Below are 25,293 nucleotides of genomic sequence, written 5' to 3'. Positions count from 1 at the left end.
ATCATAATAGAATTTTGCGGTGAGGTCCTTGATCACCTTGTAGGTACTGCTTGGTTATCGAGTTAGCAATTTACGTAATCTGGTTACTGAAAAGGAAATTGGGGTTCATAAATTTGTAAAACGATTTACAAGTGAACGATAAATAAGGAAGTTTTGAGGTTAAGAGGAAACGATTGTTGCTATCTTGTTTTTCACAGGCATTATTGACTGCTACCTTTATATTGGTTATTTTTAAATTACCAAAGTAATTCACAATTTAAGTAGGTACACTACTACCTAAAACAGAGAGTCAAACGTTTATCCGTTCAACCAAACTGTTTAGAATCGTTATTTCGTAATAAATGATGTCCTTTTTTATTAAGACTGTAAGGTTTAACACATTTATTTACTACAATAGCAGTAAGTTACATAGAGCCAAACAAGTTTAGTTTGTAGTTAGTAATCTTATCGAGTTGTTTGATACAATATGCTTTCTCTTAAAGTTTTACAATACAAAATACGGTAGTATTATTTTCACTTCCCCATTATTACAAGAAATAATCTTCTTTGCTTTCAAACAAATATAAAATATGTTTTAATTATGCATAAACTACGCAACGATAAAGGTATAGTATTAAATACTGATCCCGTTTGATAATACTATACTAGTTCTATTGTATTGAAAGTTCATGGTCAATATCTATACTTATTATAATTAAGCTGAAGAGTTTGTTTGTTTGTTTGAACGCGCTAATCTCAGGAACTACTGGTCCGATTTGAAAAATTCTTTCGGTGTTAGATAGCCAATTTATCGAGGAAGGTTATAGGCTCTATCATCACCCTAAGACCTACACGAGCGGAGCAATGCGGGTGAAACCGCGAGGCACAGCTAGTACTAGATATAGGTATAAGCCATGTACGATTTAAAGCCCATAATATATTAGCAAACAGTCTAGATAATGTATTATGTAACATATAGAATACGCCTCAAGCATTGAACAATTTGCTCCGAGTTTGTAAAGCAATAAAACAGGTAGTTAAGGTGTGAATTATTTGTTTGCATAATTAATGGTTGCTATTTCCCATCAGTTATTCATTGAAGATAATGGGAACTTAATAAAATGATGTCGCTTATAAAATATATCAAGCACGTTGTTACGTGTAATATTTGAATATTGAGAAATTGTTTCACTCAGTGTTCAAAATTGTTATTAAAACATTATTTAAATCGTTTATTGGCAAAAATGCGTCAACAGCTTGATGTTTCTTCCACTAAAGTGAATTGTTTATCCTAAGTGTTTATCATATTCTATTCTCTACGAATATTTAATGTCTTTATACATTTATTTTTGAACTATCTATTTGTACACTATTTCTGAACATAAGAGTGTAACATAACCGCTAAAGTAAAGCCGAAATATGTGCCAACTCTTGGGCTACGGTTTCCCAACAATGTTACACAAACCTCTATGAATTCGACAAACTTTTTTAATCTCAAATACACTTGTTCTTTTATAATCAGCCTAAACATAATGTTTTATAGGAATAAAGAATTTTAATAATCTTAAATATCTTGCTACTAATATGATATTCACAAAATCGTTGTTACCTACCTGTGTCTAATTATATGTACTTACATGGTACTTACCTTACATAATATTGACAGTATACGTCATTTTCCTCAGTGAAGCCTCTTTCACATAGACCGAGCTGCTTCGCGCAGTTATTGCTTCGCGGTGCTGCTCGCTACTAATATACACTGTTCAAATTGGTTAATTCATAATACTGATAAGTCGTACGCTTTAACATAAACATTTATTAACTATTTATTTAGGACAAAAAGCGCTCTACCTTTTATTCTTTCTTTGTCCTGCATTAGTTGTTTACAAAACATCCCATATATCTTTAATATCCATTTCACCTGAGCCATACGATTCTAAATCATAGCGCTTCAGGCGTGTCCACAGAATGTTGTTGCAAGCGCTGTGTCAGCATTTGTTTACCCATACCGAGTATACCAGCTATAGGTATAGGTACAGGTATAGGTATAGGTATACCCAGTGTAATGCCCGCATCACATTCACATGGATGACTTAATACTGAACGTGCTGGTAAATATTCCACCAGTGCTTATCGATACTTTAAATGAAATTATAGCATAAAAATATCTTCATATTTACTGCGTGCAAATAGAACTAAATGGACAGGTTTGTTTTAGCTTTCTGAGCTGCAGTATGACAGCGTATTTTAAATTGACGTATTGGTACGGGAGCTATTAACGTTAAAAAAAAAGTCATTTTAGTATAGTTGGTTTTTTGATATACTGTTCCTCTTGCTATTTCGGTTAGAGTCCGGGCTGTCTGGCTGGTCGCAGTGGTTGCGTTTTTTAGTGCGCATCTTATCTGCACAGGATAATTTCCTTAATTTTAAGACATTTTTTAACGCGTAATTTTTAATATTTTGCCTTTAGATAGATCCATCAGACATAATTTTTTTATTGCAAGACGTTTTTTTCGTTGTTAAATAGGTGCCAGACGCAATGTTTTATTTCGTTTTTATAAAAAATTCAAATTATTTTAGAATGTCTGTAAATTTCATATTATGTTCTTCAAACATAATTTAATCTAAAATTAATTAGCCAGACGCTAATTCGATTGTTAAGTATTAAATATGTACAAATAAAAACGTAGTGAAAGTAGGTAAGTATAACAATTTGATGATTGTGTATATGGAGAGATAGTTTAAAGTGCAAGAGAGATAGAAAGGGTCGGCCGCGAAAATTAAATAACAATAAAAAATAACTTTTTTTTTTCGAAAATATACGATGCATAGAAATTGAATTGTTCCTACTCTAAGATTCCCTGTGTTGTGGGAACAAGTACCTTCCATTGGTACATTTTATTCCTTAGGCTAAAAAATAAACTATTAGGGTACATCAACAATCTTCTATACAAAACAATTTTTTTTATAACTAACTAGCGCCCCGCCTGGCCCTGGCTTCGCACGGGTGCAATGCTGATACTAAATACACTACAGAAAAACTGTGAACGTTGAATATAAATATTAAATACATAGCGGCCCGCTCCGGCTTCGCACGGGTATAAAATATATAGCCGGGCGGCCGGCCGGTACCGCCGCAAACGCTACGTCCCGCAATTTTTAAATCTGTAATATCTTCGAAAATATTCACTTAAATCATACGGTGTAAAGGGCCATATAGATCTATATTAAATTAACAATGTATTCAAGGTCTTTAATTGGTTAAGGATTAATGCTGTACCTATTGGTTAAAATCGCTTCGAAAATTAGCCATTATTATTTGTCGTAAAAAGTAAATGACAAAAAAAAGTTATTGTGGGTTATCCATAAGAGATAGACATATACCATCACGGACTTTTCTGTAGACCTTTTCAATGTGTACTATTATAGTTAGTACATTATTTTGATAAAACTCGTAAGGTTCAGCCTGCGTTTGCACTGTATGTGGAAAAAATGTAATTATTTACGACATCACATTAGAAACCGCATCAAAATCCGTTGCGTAGTTTCAAAGATTTAAAGGGACATAGGGACAGAGAAAGCGACTTTGTTTTATACCATGTAGTGATGATGATAACAATATTAATTCATTAATCTTAATATATATATACATAAATCTCGTGTCATAATGTTTGTCCTCAATGGACTCCTAAACCACTTAACCGATTATAATAAAATTCGCACACCATGTGCAGTTCGATCCAACTTGAGAGATAGGATAGTTTAAACATGTAGGTACCACGGGCGAAGCCGGGGCGGACCGCTAGTATACTAGCTATATAAATTCATGCTAACTACTTTAGATAAATTCAATACAAACTTAAACATGCGAGTGTATGTGTGTTCACGTGTGTGTGTCGTGTGTGGTGTGGTGTGTGATGATGATGATGATTATGAAGATGGCTTTTTAAGTTTTACAATGTAATTGTTTAACCTTCATTGATATAGATTTTATTCTATTTTCAATGTATGGTAACTTTAATATTTTATTTTTCACTTTTATGGTCTTTTTTTTTCATTTTAGCTTTTATTTATAAGAACAAGTGTAAATAATATTGTATTCTTGCAATTATTTCCTGTCGCATAATTAAAATACACTAGCTGATGAGCTGCATGCTTCATTACTTTTTTTTATTTATACACATTATTTAATACTTAACAATCGAATTAGCGTCTGGCTAATTAATTTTAGATTATATTATGTTTAAAGGACATAATATGAAATTTACAGACATTCTAAAATAATTTGAATTTTTTATAAAAACGAAATAAAAAATTGCGTCTGGCACCTATTTAACAACGAAAAAAACGTCTTGCAATAAAAAAACTATGTCTGATGGATCTATCTTAAGGCAAAATATTAAAAATTACGCGTTAAAAAATGACTTAAAATTAAGGAAATTATCCTGTACAGATAAGATGCGCACTACTAAATGCAACCACTGCGACCAGCCAGACAGCCCGGACTCTAACCGAAATAGCAAGAGGAACAGTATATCAAAGAACCAACTACACTAAAATTCTCACTTGTCAACGTCGGTAGCTCCTATACGATATTGGTTATTTATTTATTTATTCGTAAAAAATATATGTTGGCTATATGGAATAGTATAGCTGCACTTATCAAGCCAACGTTGCTTTAATGAATATGAATATAGTTTTTTTTTTTTTTTTTTTTTTTTTTTATGTGAAGAGCAGGCAAACGAGCAGACGAGTCATCTGATGGTAAATGATCATCGTCGCCCACTTGCACCCACAATACCAGGGGTATGGCGAGTGTGTTGCCGGCCTTTAAGGTAGGTGTACGCTCTTTTCTTAAAGGTCCCCAAATCGTAACTCATTGGAAACACTGCCCGCGGGAGCTGATTCCAAATTTCGGTAGCACGAGGCAAAAAACTTCTTCTAAAGCGAACAGTTGTTGATCGCCAGCTGTCCAGATGGTATGGGTGGAATTTCAGCTTATGACGTGCCGTACGATGGTGGAATTCAGCAGCAGGCAGTGCACCAAACAGTTCTTCAGAGCACTCCCCATGATAAATGCGGTAGAAGACGCATAAGGAAGCGACTTCTCTACGCAATGCCAAAGAATCAAGCCGATCGGTTAGACTTGGCTCGCCAACGAGTCGCACAGCTCTCCGTTGAATTCGGTCAAATGGAAGGAGATACTGTTGAGGTGCACCGGCCCAGAGATGGGAGCAGTATTCCATATGCGGCCTGACTTGCGCCTTATAAAGGTTAAGGCGATGGCTCGGAGTGAAATACTGCCCCGCTCTACAGAGTACACCTAGTTTCTGCGAAGCTAACTTAGCTTTACCTTCCAGATGACAAGAGAACTGCACATCACTCGAGATTTCGAGTCCAAGAATTCCGATACTGGCTGTGGCTTTTAGAGGAGTACTTTGAAAAACGGGTAATAGTTAATAAATAAAGAGAAATATAAGTAACTAGTTTAACGCCCGCGTCTTCGCCCGCTTTATCTAAAACCTAATAAATTATATACTAAAACCCTCCTCTTGAATCACTCTATCTATTAAAAAAACCGCATCAAAATCCGTTGCGTATTTTTAAAGATTTAAGCATACAAAGGGACATAAGGGCAGAAAAAGCGACTTTGTTTTATACTATGTAGTGATTAGGCAATAACTATTACATAATACGTAGTTACCATGATTATATTAACTAATTTTGAAAGCGCAAATAAGTGGCCATTAAATTCATATTTAATTCGAGCCACGTCGTATCTGACACGTAGTTTGGAATATAATGTTAAACAATTACAATAAAACAGAGGTTTCCCTTTGTTTGTACGAGTATGAATAAAGTTATACAATAAAATGGATCCTCTAACTTTTTAATACACTTTTCGTGGAAATCAGACATGCCTTTACGTTTATTGATATACTTCTTTACGAAGTTAAATAGAAGTTAGTTTTGTGACAAGGGTCAAGTCGAAACATATTATAGAAGTTTGCTTGTAAAGGGATACTGTCTGGGATACAAGTTAGTTGCTCTAATTACAAAATGTTATTTAGGATATGTTCAATGATTGGGCATTATTTATTAGGCCACGAACTTGATTGCGGGATTTGTGGTTTGTTTGGGCGTGTTTGTCCAATAAGAGTTTATTGAAGGTCAGTCTGGAATATTACTAGGGTTATGTGGGATATAGAGCTTGTGTTCAATCGCTGTAAGAAAGTCTTGTAATTATTATGATACCTGTTGTTTGTGTAGATTTTGGTCCGTTGTTTTAAAACTCTACAATTATTGAAAAGTGCATTGTACGTCAAATTAAATTAAAGTTAAATAAAAGATTTTATATAAAAAAAATTCTGAGCTAAAACAAACCTACATATACCGCTTCATACACACATACGTTGAATTGATAACCCCCCTATTTCAAATCGATTAGGTGTCAACGACACTATTCTCAACAGATATTAACCTCACTCCATCTTCAGAGACAAGTGACAGATGTATTTCACATTGTTTTTCTTCATCGTTTACTCCGTAAGAATTTTATATAATAAGCTTGCGCTCTATAGTGGGAATAAGTATCATGATGATGTACCTATGATGAACTAAAGCGTCTCTAAAAGATGTGATATTTATAAATTATAAATAAATGTTTAAGTTTGATAATTTTGTGATCAACCATACCAAGGTCTTTTTAAAACCTATTTGTGGTGATAAAACTATACATTACACACAAAAAATGTCACTTTCTGGCAGCGTACAAGCTTCTTCGTTCCTAAAAAAGATGTTCAATGAACTGAAACCAATGTGAAAAACGTTTTCTTCAAGCGTACTAAGAGATATTTGGTGATTTATGTGTCAAACTGAGCGTAGCCTATGCTAAGGTCTAAAAGTTTTATATAAATCTAAAGTAAAAGTTTTAGGTCTATCTCTTGGTGGATGAAATAACGCATCGTTAAAACCCGACTTCGAGCAGAAATGTCCTTTTCAAATCACTTTTTTCCACAAACGCACATTAGGTATGCACATCATTTACCGATAGACACTATTTTCGTCTTATAATGCGACCATGATTTCAATTATTTAAAACTAAAAAAAAGATTTTTTGTCAAACCTAAAGACGACGTAAAGAAATCTTATATTCGGTAAAAATTTCACAAAGAAATTCAATATAATTATCAATTCCTCGGTTATTGAGTCCAGATGTCAATGCGTAAACAGCTTACAGATTTCAATCACCAAATCGAAGAGCGTTATATCGATAATCTCCAAGTATTGGCTCTACGGCAAACATTCCATTTGAGCGATAACCATTGAACAAAAACTCCCACACCCCTCCGATTTCTTGTCGATTATGATGGGAGGAGGGGGGGCGTGATGTTATTCAGGGGTCTACTTTGAATGGTTGGTCGTTTCAGAGCCCTCAAATGGGTTAATCGCTCCGAGTCGTTGGCGGCAGCTGCACCTGACGGCCTGAGTTACGATATTACGGCTGATAGGCATGAACGGGTATAAAAAACAGTCAGCACAGATTCTGCAAATGTGCTCTATTACATGTTGTAGTTTTAATCGTTTTAATTAGTGTTCATTAAGTATAACGACGTCGAAGTTAACTCGTATATCAAATTAATTCCATTACAATTTAACCCGACCTACAAAAAATGTAAAAAATATAAAAGCATCAAATATGCCACAGTAGTCTCATAACGTAAACTAGCAAGAATTATTTTGTCCAGTTAATAAAGCTCATTAACCCTTTAAAATGTTCATCAGTGACCAAATAAAACGCCATGACCGAAGTGTAAAACGACAAGGGCGTCTTTACATGGAAAATTTATAAGCAAATATACGTAGAATTTGGGTTTTCACATACACTCAACAGTGAGAAGGGCCCGTCGTTTATTTGATCAAATATTTACATCACCCACATCCAGGGGCTGACGTTTTTTCTCTATTCATATTGTCCATAATGAATTTTGTATAAATGACAGTCGCTAACATTTAACCCTTTTAAAAAATTCAGAGACGTTTGGAAAGGATGGTCAATAAATCAAATAGTGCCTATGTGCATACTTTATTTGTCTTTAATTTAAATGTGCTATCTGAAAAAAAAGTAATACAAAACAACTACTTTATGAAAATCATCTTTAAAGATACAATCAGTCGTGACAAAAGTTATGTCTGTAATCGCCTGATGAAATATTAACATAAGAGTAGGTAATAAATTGATTTAAAAACCAGATGAATTCAAATAAACATTCACATCATTACCTGAATAAGCAACCATCTGCATTAAATGAATGTAACTATTATTACCAATCTACAAAGATACGGACAAAAAATCATCCACTTTATACTATTAGCGTATTCAAACTGCCATACCGCCCACGTACACTCTACCACAAGAGGCCGGTGTGAACTGAAAAATGCAAGTAATAAAACTGGTTGATGCAAAAGCACGTATCTTGTTAGTTGGGCTGGGACACTCCGATGTGCTTACAGCCATGTAAGTGTGAACATATCCGACTTGTATAGAACATGCATTTAGAAGTAAGATGCGATGCTTTATTGCCACCGCGATATGAAGGGATTGTAACTGGAGTTAAACTTGTTCGGAATTTATATTGCATTGTTAAAATCCTTTGTTACGCTGTGTATGTTTGTGATGAACACGCCTGACGGAATATACTTTTTAAGTTACCTTATAGTGGTATCATCTTTCTATTTCAAAAGGGATATTTATTAATAGAAACAAGAATTACTTACTTAGTTCTAATTTTGAATGTGTAAGCGACAATTTATGAAATTGATATGGAAAGTCGAAAATAAATGTGAACCCTTTGTGCAATCCATTTGAAATGAATGTTATTTTAAGGCAAAAAGCATTATTAGACGAAAAGAAAATCGTCTTAAACCTCTCGATATCAAAAGTAACACCTGGCTCCTATATTATAGAGTCAGTTATTGGTGTCCAATTGGTTCGTTCAATTCGATTGTGTCAAAGTATCTACAATTGGATTTCAATAATTTTATTCCGGGGGCTGCTATAAAGTGTTGAAAAATCACGTTCAATGTACGTTAATCAAAACTCGCGTACAATTCTCAACGGCTTGCAATTCAAGATGATGAATTCGTTTAGAGCCCAAAACTGCGCTCGCTTCGGTAGTAACACATTGCTTTAAAGCCTTCTGTTTCAGCGATTTATTTGGCCTTTTGTATGTCTACATGTTTATTTATTGTTACTATTTGTAACATTTCAGGTGACTGGGTCAACTGTTACAATATGGAACATTTTAGTTGTGACTTACCTACGTTGGAATTTAATTTAAACATTCTCTATTAAATGATTAAGATTTCAATTAATGTTTGAGAATGACGGATAATTACACAATTACACAATACACATTGATTAAAAGTTCAACTATACTCATTTACCAAATATGAGCGAACAAATATAAAGCTGTTTTATGAATGTTTATTGCAATCTGAAACAATGATGTTGCTGTTTATTGCAGTTAAAATAATGCAGGCGGTGTGGCTTCGTGTAAAAATTATTTTAATGCGTTGCTGGTAGGTAGTAGTACTGAATGATTCTGCAATACTTTATGAAGATTTCTTTGTTACAACAATTTGTTTGGGAGTGTAATCAAAATGTAAAATTAAAAAGTAATTTTCAGTTCTTATTAAAAGTCGAACGCTTTACAAGTACAAAATGTAATTTAATTACAATAAAGAAGGTGTCTGAAGGCTATTGTGATAGAACTAATTGGATTGCCTTTTATATCTACAACAATGGAGCTATCAACATTTTCAATAGTTGTATTTGCAAATATTGAACTAGGTATTTAACATAAATTAAAATTTATAAGCGGCTAGTCCCAGCTTTCTTGATCCGGGATGATAAAGAAATAGAGAAGTCAATGTACTACTAAATCAGGAATAATGTAGCTTTCTGATCAAACAATTTTCAATACGGTCCAGTTTTTTTAGAGCCTTCAGAGAATCTCAAACAAACACACAACGAAATATTTCCTATAATATAGCTTAATATCTATAAATAAAAATTGAGTAATTAACAATTATTAAGACTCTAGAAAAATTGTTATTTATTCAACTTTCTCAAACCCTAAACTCTAAATTTTAGAGTAAATGTAACGTTCAAATCCTTGTCCTTTGTACGGTACGTAATTCGAACCCTAATCCAATAAGGTTGTGGCGAGGTAGCAGTCAATTGGTTGATCTGAATTTGCCGTTTATTATGTATTTAGGTTTAAGGATGAATACCCCATAATTCTGATGAAATTTCCACAGCTACATGCTTTTGAAGTGAAGTTTCACTCAGTAACACACAAGAAGTTTCTTTAGGCGCGTTGAAAGTAAAATTTCAAAGTCGCGTCATAGCAATACCGTCACGTCATGGAGTAAGGCATGGATTTTGATATCTTTGAATCTTGCCAAAGAAGTTTCACTTCTGACACCTGTGCACAGCACACACGCTCTTTTTTATTTTTATCACACATTTTTAACACAATATGTGGATTTATGTAACCTCGTTCGCAAATTAGGCCAATGCCGCCCACGATTTCCACAACATTTACACTTGGTATTTTCTCGCTTGTAATAATTAAAACTTTCATCAACATTTTGTCGAAATACGAGCTGGTGTGCCACAAGGAAGTGTTTTAGGTCCCATCCTATACCTTTTGTACACGTGTGACATCCCAGTATTAGAAAAAAACATTACTGCAACATTTGCTGACGACACTGCTATCATGGCCACAGGCATCACTTACCAGGAAGCAGGAGATAAAGTCCAAGAAGCTGTGAACCAGGTCTATGAATGGACTCGGAAATGGCGGATAAGATTGAACGAATCAAAATCCGTTCACATAAATTTTACAAACAAAAGAACACAGATTGTCCCGATACTCCTTAATGGCCAACAAATACCTTATGCTAACACGGCGAAATACCTTGGTATGACGCTTGACGCTAAGCTACGCTGGAAGGCTCACGTCAAGAAGAAGCGAGAAGAATTAGGCTTGCGCTATAAGAAATTGTATTGGCTTCTTGGAAGATACTCCCAGTTGTCGATACATAATAAGCTTCTCATATACAAACAAGTCCTCATGCCAGTATGGACGTATGGTATTCAGCTGTGGGGCTGTACCAAAAAAAGCAACATTAACATAATACAACGTTTCCAAAATAAAGTACTGAGAGACATTGTAAATGCCCCCTGGTACATCCGTAATGGTGACCTCCACCGTGACCTAAAAGTGGACACCGTGGACAAAATTGTTCAAAAACATGCAGAAGCTCATCAACATCGACTTCATCATCACGTGAATGTTGAGGCTATCCAGCTCCTTGATACCACGGACCTAGTGCGAAGACTAAAAAGGACTAAACCTTTTGAGTTAGTGTAGTGATAAGTGAAAAGTGAACAGTGACAATTATCTGTATACCAAAGCACACGAGCAAAGTGACTTACTTCCCCTTAACAGACACTAAGCAAGTGACAATGGACACTCTCTTAGAATAAGTTATTTAGAAATTTAGGTTAACATAAAATTACTTATTAGTCTTGTAGGCTAGATTGTAATTTGTATAAGGTGCTATTTTAATTAGCAACCTTATTTAATAAAAAAAAAAAAAAAAAAAAACATTTTGTCGATTTTGAGCGTTACAAATGTGGGTCAAAGTCCAAAATTTCATAAAACAAACTAGCAGAGCATTCTCCAACTTCAAATGGTTACCTGGTACCTACACGAAGGCCGCAGACACTTGGTGCTTTCAGCTCAGAACTAAACTTTTGCCTGTTACACGCCCGACTTGCCTTCAATAAGCCAACTATGAGTCAATTTACCTATGAAACTTTGTTTTAATCATTCGAGAGTTTGACAAACTGTTCAAATAGATCTGTATTTCATAAACCGATCGCTTTTAACTTGTTGAGTGGGAAACGGAAAGTTTTTGTTTGCAGAAGTACCTTCCACGTATTCGAGATTGAATCCTGTCGATAAAAGCTGTTCATAGTAAATAAGATCTTATTTTCATAAATTGCTTTATTCATGACGGCCCTTTATTATTATTATTTTTTTAATTTCATAACGATTTACTTAAGAAGATAGCAGTCTCTTTGACGGTTTGACCCATAGAAATCTATGCCTTGTTATTTAGATTTCTATGGTTTGACCATACTATCTGACCTAATAAAGAACAAAACTTTCGTATCCAGTGTTCAGCAGAAAATATTTATCTATGGCTCATTTAATACAATAGGAAAAAAATACATTCCAATATTAAATAAAAGTGATAAAAGCTTGTAGTTAATTAAATATTTTACTCCAAATAAAAACACTTTTCAGTATTCTTATAGTTTACTCTTTATAATATCTAGAACATGCGAGAGTTATATCATGCTCTACATTATTAGAATGAATTAAAAAGTATATTTATTCATACACTTTTAAATGAATATGGTTCATCAGGTAAATGCAGTTCATAGCATATCAAAAGCGAAGACTTGGATAAATAAATCGCAAGGTATATACATAATAAATCATTCAGATATAGTCGGCGCTCAGACAAAAGATAGTTGCTCTGCGCATTGACTCATAACAAAGATTAATGTGGACATAGCACACTTCGATAGTTCTTTGAATAACGTTTCAGATCCGATGTGTTTTAAATATTTATAAGTACAGTATTAAAACCTTGATACATTTTAGACGGGTATCTTTGTATTTGTAAAAACAGAACAGTTATCGAGTTAAAGAATCCACGAAGAGCTTAACGGTTAAGCGATTTTTTAAATGAAATGAATCATTTTGAAAGCTAAGTTTTAGTACAAAATTAAATTTAAAATATAAATTGCATTATTTAGTTTCGCTTTGGTATTGTAATATTATTTAATACATCACCTAAAAAGCTCTATATTTCCTCATTATTATGTATACAATTACAAGCTATTTAATTGGTTTGTATTAAAGTATTGAACTATATAATTACCAATCTATCAATGAAAAAGAACAACCACGAAACATTAGAATAAATGGAAGCTCCAATAATGTTACTGTAAAAATAGATAAACAAGATAGAAGTTTTAGTTTCGGGCTGAAATAAAATTGTTTGTAGATTTGGGAATTTATAAAACTTTCTGGTTTTCCCGTTTTCAAAAGGGCAGTATCTGGCGGCTTTTATTACATGTTTGCTCCAGTTTTTTGTTCAGCTTATTCGAGAAAATTGTGCTGTTGACTCGCCTCTATTTGAAACTGTATAAATGATTTCGACACAAATAGATTTAAAGAGTAATGCTGTAATAAAAAACAAATTGAATTATTGAAACAAAAAACGTTTTTAATATTAATGTTTGTAAACCTTTCTCTTAAAAGTTCTAAACCTTATGTATGCGATATAATTCATTATGTTTTTATATAAGTGCAGATAATTATAAGTACTTAAAGATTAAATTAGATGAAAGACGAACTATGAAATTGATAAGATATGTATTGTAGAACAAAATATATTGTAACTTTTTATCTTATGATTTTGCGATACAACGTAATATGAATATAAGCCAGACAATTACCAAAAATATTAATTTAGTTTTAATAAACAATAAAAAGTTTTACGCACGAGTCTTATAAAACATCACAGGCTTCATTAAAGTGAAATTCACATTTCTTATGTTCTTTGAGGCTGTAAAATCTTCGTTACTGTCAAACCTTTTGAGAGCTGTGAAACTGATTTCCTCATTTTTGGGGTGATTTACCTTGTGATATGGACTCAACGCATTTTCCTTAAGGTATAGAATCAATAAATATAAAATTGGTAACATAACTCATACATATACGTAGCTTGCTAGCTAATGTATATTGGTAATTACTTACATTACAAAATTTTTAACATGATATTATTTTAATGTCGATTTAAAGACGTAATTATTTCGTTTTTTGTGTAGTAGTAAGTGTATAGTTGGTATCAATTTTAGTTTATGCGTCCTTACTGCGTATTTTTGATCTGAAAATATATTTTGAATACAATATCTATTAAAAAGTACGTAGTTATAACATTTTAAGATTGCTTAAAATAGTATGCAAAAATGATAGAGCATCGTTTCTGTAATTTGTATTGTCATATTATATGAAATCATCGTATTAGTAAAGATTTACGTAATTGTATAAAAAATCATCATAAAAGGTATCTTAAATATCCATTTCAGAAACAAAATTGTTCAAGGCAAAAATACTAAACTAGCCCCTTATAAGTGACTCGATCGCAACGTTCGTGACAAGTTTACTGATTATAAGTGAAATTTTACGGTTGAAATCCAGATTGAATTATAAGTCAATTTCAACAAACCGAAGTTAAGAGGTTTGGAACAAAATCTCTATTTTAATCCTCTTTTTCGAGGTTATTTTTTTCTGGGCAGCTGTAGAAAAAGCGACGACTACTAAGTAAAACAAAAATTGTGTTAATTGAAAATACGATTTCAGCAGAAATCAGAGATTTTGCAGAATCCATGATATTACAATAAGACTTAATAAGAAAGCCTTACATTGTCTACATGTGATCTTGTCTATTTATAACAACTAATATCTATTTATAATTAACATATCAACTAATACACTAAGATTAGGTTGTAATAATTATTCTATTGGAAACATTTCAGTAGTACTTATCGTGTTCAGCGAAATAAGCTTGTCAGATCCTGATTAGCCACACCCTTACCTTTCTCAACAAGCTCCTCCTTATAAGTATGGATTATTATCATAATATATAGGTATGGGTATTGGGTATTACCTGCTGCAAACTTCCCCTGTCCGACCTGTGGAAAAGTATGTTGATCCCGCATTGGATTGTTTGGACACCAAAAGCATTGCTCAAGCATAGCACCATAAATCGTCAGTAATAGACGCATTGGCCAACGACGACGACGACGACGACGATGACAATAGGGTATTAAAACAAAACAAACCATTAGACCTTATAACTTTATTCAATTTGACAAATACAACCCAGTAAATAACTTCAGCATATTTCTAAAGCCTACACTTAAGTGTTTAAATTTATTTGTATCCCCTGCCATTACGGTACATCGCCTGTAATTTATTGTGAAATGGGATATACGACAAAGTTATTTATATTTCGTAAATGAAGTTATGAGTCTGTCTCAGTGTCAGTAATTTTGTTACAGCGTCTCAGAGACAGGCGAGTGATAAATGATCGAACTGTTCAAATTTTGGAAGCCTCAATTTGTATTTACTTATTACAATAATTTTAGGTAGTTCATAATCGATTTTCTTATCGGAAATTGTTTAAATTCACACGGTTCCAACCGTCTGGTGCTTGGTTAATTTTGGTGATTTGAAATAAACACGGTAAAATTTGCTTCTGCTACGACATGAACATAAAAATATAAACTTTGACACAAAAATATTAAGCAAGGTATAATATAACGGTGCATTTACATCAAACGAGCGAATGCTCATTCTATGTCAAATTATTTTAGTGTAAACAGGCGTAGAGCATTCTTTCGTTGTTCTTAGTGCGTTCGAAAAGATTATATGCAATTTTCTAATACTCAATAACAATGAATATGAGTTTTCATTTTCACTAAAAGATCACGAAATAATGATCTTGCTCTAGTTCTAGCTCTATGTTCGTTTCAACTAAATGCGCGGTAAGAAATCACATCTAAAACGTTATACATAATGCAAGAAATAATCGAACATTTACGTTTTCGTAGCATTCGTAACAAAATAATTTATGTAGCTTGTTGTAGAGACAAACGACATGACTAACGTACGGTAACAAAAATTTTAATATATTATATACAAGCATATATAAACACTCATATAGCGTGGAAATGAGTTTCAACTGTTGAGTGGTGTTCGTCAATTCCCACGCATGTCATTAGTTAGGATGACGCAGAAAAATTGCCCGCGAAAATTGCACTCGTGAAGCTCGCAATTTTTGTATTATTTCAATTTTACGCGTAGCAATTGTTCAAGAGTGAAAACCACTTAAATGTTTCGCTATACTCGTATATTATGCAGTATTTTTGTTTGTGAATATGGATAATTTGTTTTCATGAGCTGTAGAGTTGTAGATTTTGTGGAATAAAGCTGTATCAAACTGATAAACATGCATTTAGTTTATTTAATTTAGGTACGTTTGTATTGACACAGTGAAAAGCGTTCGCATATTCTAAATACTACACAAAAAATAATTTTCTTCTGTCACGAAATAATCCAGGCAATTCACAATTAATTTATAAAGCTCTATTTTCAATTTACACTATATAAGCCTTCAGATGGAGTGAATATTAATACAGATTACAGACTCTTGAGGTCTCAACGTTATTCCAAACGGGCCATTACCTGAAGGGGCGGTCGCTTAGCTAAATGGTTTGAATGAACAGGATTTTTCGGATTGCCTGTCACATTGCCTGCATTAGGCGGAAAACATGACCGTAAAATTGTACTTATTTATACCTTTCAGTTTGCGACTTTAAAGGTAATATTTTTGGTCGTTAGCAGTGCCTGAAAATATCTTTTGTGACGAATTTGAGATGAAACTTGTACCATTTATAAACAAAAGATTTTGTAAATTATGTTGCAAGGTTTACTAAAATATAGTTTGTAGAGTTGTAAGAAATGTGTATAATATTGTTCATACTAACACACAAAATGTTTTTGAATATTACTTTATTCATTATTACATCATTAAGCTCATAGTTGACTGTTATAAATCGCGAAATACCAAGCTATTTTATTATTTATAATATTATAATATTTAACTACATTATTTTCATTACATTTATTAAGCACTAAGCATCATCAATTTAACTCAAAGTATTAAATGCAATGATTTCACTTTGATTTTCCTTAAAGCATTACAAAGAAAATAGAAGTTTTATAAAGAAATTAAAAATACCTCCGCTATTTTGAATCCTATTAACAATGTCCTATTTCACTCATTTACTTTGTGCATTTAAATTAAAATTCCGTCTCCAAACTACACAATTATTAAGTTCGTCCAAAATGCAGGGAACTTTACGGAGCAAATAGAATTAAAATTTTGTTTTTCTTTTTCAGGGAAGTTGGAAAGATGAGGCTCTGTACATATTTGCTGCTGAGTTTCTTGGGTAAGTCGCTATTTGTGTTCGGAACAACGCCTTTATATTAGACGTGTATATTCCACCCGATAACCTTCTTGTTATTTACGACGAAAGAATTACTTTTCCGTTTTGTTTGGATCTTGCGGTCCGTGTTGTGTCGTTCTTTTTTATTTAGAAGTACTATATCGGAGCTTTATGTTATTTAGATACTGAGAAGAATATGTTTATTTAAAAATACCATATATTTTTCTAACATTTCGTAATAAAACGAAATTTGAGGATTCATTTTTTTTACATCAAATCAACCAGTGTACAACTCCTAATGTTGTAACATTTTCTTTATTTTTTGCTGAACAAAATAATTGCTTTACATGTTCAAAACAACACATCTTGTTTATCCTAACTAAACTAACATTACATAACGGTTGCCACAAACAATTGTGAAAGAAGTGTTGAAATGAAATTCATTCGTATCACATCCCGGTGGGCCTGTAAATCTTCGGACATATATCTCTGGGGTGCTGGCTGTTGTCGCTAGTCGCAAAGTTTCTATGTTACGGTCAACGTACTGAATTGTATATTCTGGTTACTTATATAACAATGGACGTATTGAATAAGGTATTCCGTATTCGGTGTGAGGATATCTACATAACTAAGTATGTAGTTTATCTATGTTGGATGGTTTTATCAAGATTTAGGAATAAGATTGTATAGAGATTTGTGTATTATAGGGTGTGTTTTGAAATACAAATATTTATATAGAATGCTTAAATATGTATTATTTCCATTACTGTGACACTGATAGTAAGTTAATTGTTGAATTTGTTACTTAGGCTTAGTGAATATTGAGAAAATTGTAATACATATATTATTCGATTTCAAGGAAGAGAAAATACAAAAATAATAAGTCGTAAAACATTGTGTGCTTCTTATAAAAACTTTTAATTTGAGTTGCTACGTAGACGTGGCTCGAATCGATAATTCCTTGGTTCACTTTGTGAGTTTTTGTTTACTTTCCTACAAATAATGTATTACTCAAGGAATGTTTTAAACTGGATAATACTCATATTGCAATTAACATAAGCACAGTTATAATCGTAATAAATCTAATTAATACAATCAGCGTTCAAATGAGTCATAAAACTGGATTTATGTATATAGGATTCTCAGGTCAGGATGAATATTACGATTTCTTGCTTCTTTTATATAAATTCAGTAGTATATTATAAAAAATATATTTCAGCCAGTCTTAAATAGGTACTTATTTTACATAAAATATCACATTATATCCTCTTAATAGCAAAATGCCGTAGATATTATAATATGATATAGAAGCCAGACGTAGATATAAAAATTTTCTTGTTCGTTACGTTCATATAAAAATATCTTAAGAATTCGGTCATATTATTTTTCATCTTTCGCATTAATAAAATGGGAAATATTTTTATGATCTTATTATATCTTGAAATAGCTTCTTAATTGGAGCAGCGTCGGCGTCGAAGCTTACGGTTTATTTAGGTAAAGTTCTCTCAAAATCGGGCGCGATATTCCTGAAGATAAATATAGGCAAAGTGAAGGCTGTAGAAGAAAGTTGTCGCCGGGCTTATCTTCGCGAACGTCTCTTACATCACTTACATTTACCCGGGCCGGGTCGTGTGAAACATTTTCAAATCTTGTCGGCCTTGCGACTTCAATGTTACTTTATGTAGTGCCTAATGGTGATGCGTAGACCTATTCTTTATATCTTGGTGTATAAACTTGGTATTTGGTTTGGTGTAAGTAAATAATTTGTTACTAGAACTTATAATATTTAGATGATAAATGAAGTTAATTCAATGTTGTAAAAAAATTACAATATGATAATAAGCACATGGCACAATAAGACACTAAGTTTAAAGTTTTATGTGTTACGTCTTGTAAACGCAGAAGCAATCGTAAGGATCGATAACATTTATTTCTTCGAGTGATAACCTCGGTTCACTTCTAGAATATCCCCACAATTCATTATTTATAACAGTGAGTGCTTCCTGAAAATTGATTGTGTAGATTTTATAAGCAACATGTTTAAGTTTCTAACGAGCACAATACAGCAACAGAGCACACATTAAAAATACCCCAAAGCTTATGAAATGTGTATGATATGATATATACCTATACACACAAATAAACAGTATAATATTAGCGGTACAATATAAGCTCGAATTCGTTGTTCCGTTTTCTTCAATAAATGTATCTGCTCGTCGAGCGGAAAATTTACTAACTGTTTGCAAACTGTGCTGTTAACAGACTGGCCTGTCAGTTTCGTTGCCAGACCCAACTCCTTTAGAATTCAAAATGTAATACCTAAATTTATTTGGAGTCTATATGCAACAATAATGTCTGCGTGCTATGGACGTGGTAATACGCTCTTTGATATACCGCTTGTCTTGCTATTTTATCTTGTTCTTTGATTCAATTGAACAATCGCACGGAGTAGCCGTGTTGTACCTACTTGTAGCTGTGTTGGAAAATAAAGGTGGAATGAGTTCTTTGCTGGTTTCCATTTAAATAGACATGCTCGTAGATATATAACGAACATATTATTACTATGTACTATCTTGTAAGCAATTTCCAAACAGTTTTAATTACTGGTTGAAATGAAATTTTGCTTTCAGTTCTAGCGTGGAATCACAATAGGTATAATAATATGTAACGTCTTGTTAAATCCAATATAATTTATTAATAAAATAAATAAATAAATTAATGTCAAAGAAAGCGAACTCGTTATTCTTAATACATTTTCTTCTGTCCATTAACAAAAATTTACGACTGAAACGACGTCAAAACTTTTGGGTTCCATGTTCAATTTTCTTCCAATACCGTCACTTAATAATTTCTTTACAATTAAAATTTATAAAAAGTTGAGATTGTTTGTACATTTTAAATCGATTTTATGAATATAAATATTAAATTAATAGATTTTAAAAATAATATCAATAGTGTGCAAGTTTGAAATAAAGTAAAAATATCAAATCATATTTCCGAGACTGAATTCAGCAGCGAGACAAGTTACTTTTCTGTCAGCTCTCTTAGTTTGTTGTCAGCAAAATTTGCTCTTTTTAGTTCATTCGATTTTAAATTAAGATCATAGAAGCATCACGTCCACATTAATAATTATAGATCACCTTAAACGTGGTTTTATTTTACTATTACTCGAATGTCGCGAAAATATCACAACTTATTAAAAAAAAGTACAGTATACAGAAATAAAATCATTTTCATGTAACTTCACCAGCAATAAAATGCCATAAATGAAGAAATAACTTGATTCATAGATGTAGTATGTCTTGTTTCACGGATAGACATAACAAATATAATATTATTTTATGGAAACATTACTTTCCCTAAAATAGTGAGATGACAGGCGTAGGCAGCCGACGAAACATTTGATTTTTGTTTTGTACAGACATTTCAGATATTTAGTATCGTCATATGATTTTATAGGCCATCGACGTCTTCAGTTTCTTTCGTTTGTTCGACAGAAAGATTTGTATTTCTTGTGAGATGTGTTAAAGCTACAAATATAAAAGAGGTTTTTTTACTGGAATCATCGAATGTTTCTTTATTGTTGTTTTCTTAACTTATCAAGAATTTGTAATAGATTTCTTGTTCGTATTAAATATCAATACATATGAAGGTAACACACAATCTTTGGTCAACGTCCTAATAATAATTTAACATTTTAACTTGTTCATATTTCTGTAATACTTAGTCATAAAATTATTATAAAAACTTTCTAAATTTTGGACAAAATAACACTAACGCTCTCGAATTTCTACAGAATACTGTAGCCTTATAAATTTCTACGGAGTATAGAACAATATTACCAGAGAAATCAAGAGTATTGAACAATTTCTCAGAAATTCTGTACATACACGTGTCAATGTAAGTAATTAACCAAGAATGGATGTATTTCGAGCTAGAGTAAACATAGCTGTGCCAAGATAATAATATGCAAATACTTGCTAATTGGTAAAGAAGCCGAAAGTTGTTTTAACAAACGAAAATAATATTAAATTATCAACTCGGTAGTTGTAACCCGCAGATTCACTTACCAATGTGTCATGGCGCCCGTCTAACGTAGAGTTTTTTTTTAATTCTCTTTTCGCTTGCCTCTAAATGAGCTAATTAAAATTTTAAGAGAATTAGTCTTATTTTTGAATGCATTTATAAAGTGAGCTCTTTTTAACAAAAAATAGTGTTATTTCTTTATTTGGAAATCGATGTCGCTAACTGAAAGCTGAAAACACCAATTTCAATTTCAAAATTAACATACGTACAATTCTGAAGAGGAATATACTTTAATTTTAAAGACTGTTTAGCTAAGTCTATCATGATCCCTGTTTCACACGTCATATTATTGTTTTAAAGATACAATTAACCAATGATAGAGTTGCATACAATCAACCAGAAATGTATATATTTGTCTTTATTTCGACGCATTCCAATTCAGTATTCCATAGTATGTATGATGCATATCTCCGAAACTAATTAGGCAACCAGCCAAGTGTTCAGTGGCATCTCTATACAACGATTGTTATGAACCAATTGGTTTTATACAATTGTTATTTGCTAACTTTATATTGTAATTTTAAATACGTGCTCAACTATTAGCAGTGTGCATGCCAATAAAACTTTGAACTGATTTGGTTATCGATACATACAAATTCAACTAAATTTTGATTGGATATTTTGGTTCGTTGCAACTTGCAAGATTAAAAATTAAATCTAATTCTGACCCCTTGAAACATCTTTATTCTTTCGATGACACCGAAGCTTATAAGACGTCGTTACAACGTCGTTAACGCAATTAAGGAACGAAAAGAATAATAATTATATTGTAAATAGCATTTCTATTTAAGTATAATTACTTATTTTATTAAAAGCTCTACATATATATTATTTATCTAGCTTTTACAATAATCGCTTTTAAAGCGTCATTTATTGCCTTTGGGCATATTATTTATAATGTGTTTTTCATGTACCTTCGAACTGAACAATTACTCGTAATTTATTTTCAAAGTAAAGAAGGACTCATTGGTCGTTTTATTTCAGGTGACACATCAAATTATAATGGAGTAACAAGATTTACATCTTAGTGCGTTGTTAATGTAAACTTGTTCACAGCTTCGGGTGTAAGTGCTTTAAAATTTTAAGTCAATTAAGCTGCCGTGGCCCTGACGCGGACGTTGTAATATCATCACGGGAAGTTTATCCACTTTTGAGAATTATTATTAGATATCTTGTTAGTGTTGTTGTTGAATAAGTTTGTAGACAAATTATTAATATACTTAATCATTTTTAATAAAGATATTTGACATTTATTTTTGTTTATTTTTTGCGAGTATTTCGTTGATATTTTTTTAACTACCTATGAGTATCAGTCCCGTTTTAATTAAAAATACAAATAGGTACTCATAATTAATAAAATTTATGAAGTTTCTCCATTAGCCAATAAATGCAAGTATTATATTAAACCACTAAAGATAAAGCACTCAGAAAGTTTTATAAAATACCCGGAAGTGTAAATTATTAAGCCGGTGTAATTTAACTATAAAGGGTTTAACTCCCTCGAGGAAATACAAACCCTAATAAGTTATATTGTGAAGTTATATCTCTAAGACACCAGCCTTGCATCATCGTATTTTCTTTGATTTTAATGTTTGTTCAATTTTGCAGAACAATCAGGTAATCAGTAATTTGAAAATTGAACTTTTTGATTTATTTATTTGAAGTATTTTTTACAATTATTTTATATCGAATCCAACGAACCACAATAATCATTAAATTCCACACAGCCGTCCTATTATACTATACCTACTAGTAGGTACATTCTTGAAAAAGTAGCATTTTTTTAATTGATTTATTCACTTATATGCCTACATGAAATAATCTATTTAAATATAAATATAGAAGATAAAACAGCTGTAACTTAATAATGACGCCCACAACCATTGACAATAATTACTTGCGAAAATGTTTACCCAACTTTTTATTGAGGCTAAAAAAGGGTTGTAGGATAGAAATGGGTCTTAAGGATAAATATGGAACATGGATAGCCGGTCCCTAAGTCATTGTTCGCAGCAACCTCCTATAAAATACAAGTGGAGTCTGGCATGTTTCATCTGCCGTGTATTTGGCCACTGTGGTGGATCAAAATTAGTGGCTTAACCCTTATTAAAACGCTGGGAGCTATACTTCCCACGTCTCAGATTGAAGTAAATCGTGTTTTATTTTTATATGCTTAAACCTAATGCAGTGTAATATTTATCTACGCAATCTTAACATTTCAGAGAACTTTTTTTCATGGAAACACTTTTCAGAGAATTATTACATGTCATGGTAAACACACGTCAAAGTCAGGTGACGTGATTTTGCAGCCGAAAACGACCGTTATTTTTTAGTTTTTGGTGTAGTGCTCAAAAAAAATTAGATAAGTAGATTTGAGTTCTAGCTATGTAAACTAGACTATATTACGGTTGCGTGAAACGTAAAAATATGCCCAGAATCTTTCGTTTATACCTTGGTAGAGTCGATTGAAATTAAGTCTTTAAGTGGGAAGATATCATCCCAGTGTTCGTCACTGCACACGACATTCGGAAATTCTATATATAAAATCTGTGTGTCTAAAAAATCTTTTTTAGTTGGTATAAGCAACTTTTTTATTGTTATTCGTTATTTCCTGATCAGATAATTAGAAATCGTAACTCAATACATTAGTATTTACCTATTGTTTTTATTTTGTTTTAGAAAAATGCCATTTTTATGTTGAAGTCATTCATTTTTCAATTCCCGAATTCTTCCCTCAGTACAATAAACTTGCATTGATGAGTACTTTCACCTCCTTTATTAAAAAACTTGATCTTTATAATTTTTTACGATAACATTAAATTCACAAGTGGAGTCAGGGCAACTAACTAGTGTTTTAAAATATTGATGTCTGGAGTGGACACTGGGAGCTATAGTTCCCACCTATCCAAACTTTTTACAAGAGAGAACAGATGACGGGATATATACTTCCCACCGAAAAAAGGGTACTTCCCCCCCACTAACCCCTTTTTTGTGTGTATTTTTGAAATCTACGACCCAAAATTACCCAGGAACGTATCTTACTTTTTTGTTAGCTCCTCCACAGGCTCGCGTTTGAATAAGGGTTAAAGGTGGATGAATGCATTGATCTTCTGTAAAATAATTCGTTATGATGCTGATGCAAGGGAACTCAATAAAAGTTTAAAAATAATTATTAACTCTTGATTCCTTTTTAATGTAGCTTATTTAGATCACCATTTTCTTTGGAGAATAACGCTAACATATTATGAGAATAAAAACCAACATACTCGAACCTTAATTTAAGATAAAGCTAAAAAGATAATGTGTTTCATATTCAGTACATAAATCAGATAAACATGACAGTTGGTTATTTCAAAAGCCCAAGTATCCTTGGAAAAGGTGTTGCTCTGCTAAGAGATAGAATATATACGCCGCGCCTCTGGTTGTTTCTACCGACACATCCCAAGAATATTCACCCAGCGAAGCGAGAATGTAAGCCTCTCTAGACCTGCATACCTATTTGTTTTGTTTCAGCCTTGTTTTATACCTCTTGTTCTAGATTCTAAGGTTCAGCTTTTTTCGTTGTATCTCTTTGAGCTGTAGGTACAATGAATTCACAAAATTTAAGAGTAGGTACGTATTCGTAATTTGTATGATTTATGCTTTGTATTGTTAGTTCTTGAGGGAAGAACATAATAAGTAAATAAAATTTAACTCTACCACTCTTTAGCAATTGCAATTACTTTAATTGATTTTGAGAACATTTGAATGTTTACATGGATTCCATTCATAAATACTGCATTAATCAAGTAAAACGTTATTTCAAATATACCATTCATTTTTGTGTAACTACATTTTTTAAATAACTTCATTTGGGTAATATTTTGTTATGTTAACTTTAATAACTCCCAGTTATGTTAACTTTAATTTAAATAAAAAGTTTATTTAAATTAAAGTTAACATAACTGGGAGGACAAGACAAAGATAAAATCTTACAAAGATTACTTACATAGATATGTGGAATGAGTAAGACTAAAATGTAACGATCATAAAGGTCATAATTGATTATAAGGACGTTTAATGTG

General features: G+C 32.3%; 1 protein-coding gene across 1 annotated transcript in view; it reads left to right on the top strand.

Annotated features, from left to right (window-relative positions):
• Dscam4 (Down syndrome cell adhesion molecule 4) overlaps window positions 1-25,293 on the top strand; it is a 148,509-nt gene that overhangs the window by 15,291 nt on the left and 107,925 nt on the right. The window contains exon 2 of the mRNA XM_089705302.1: window positions 17,097-17,146. Within this exon, the coding sequence (XP_089561428.1) occupies window positions 17,110-17,146 (37 nt within the window). The 5' untranslated portion in view covers window positions 17,097-17,109. The remainder of the gene's footprint in view (window positions 1-17,096; window positions 17,147-25,293) is intronic.

Source organism: Colias philodice, chromosome 16 (genome assembly GCF_061535455.1).
Source record: "Colias philodice isolate Cphi_HAF_F1 chromosome 16, ilColPhil1 Martin Lab GWU primary, whole genome shotgun sequence".
Taxonomy (NCBI): Eukaryota; Metazoa; Arthropoda; class Insecta; order Lepidoptera; family Pieridae; genus Colias; species Colias philodice.
Note: the sequence above shows the minus strand (reverse complement) of the source record. Positions and strands in the feature narration are given on the sequence as shown.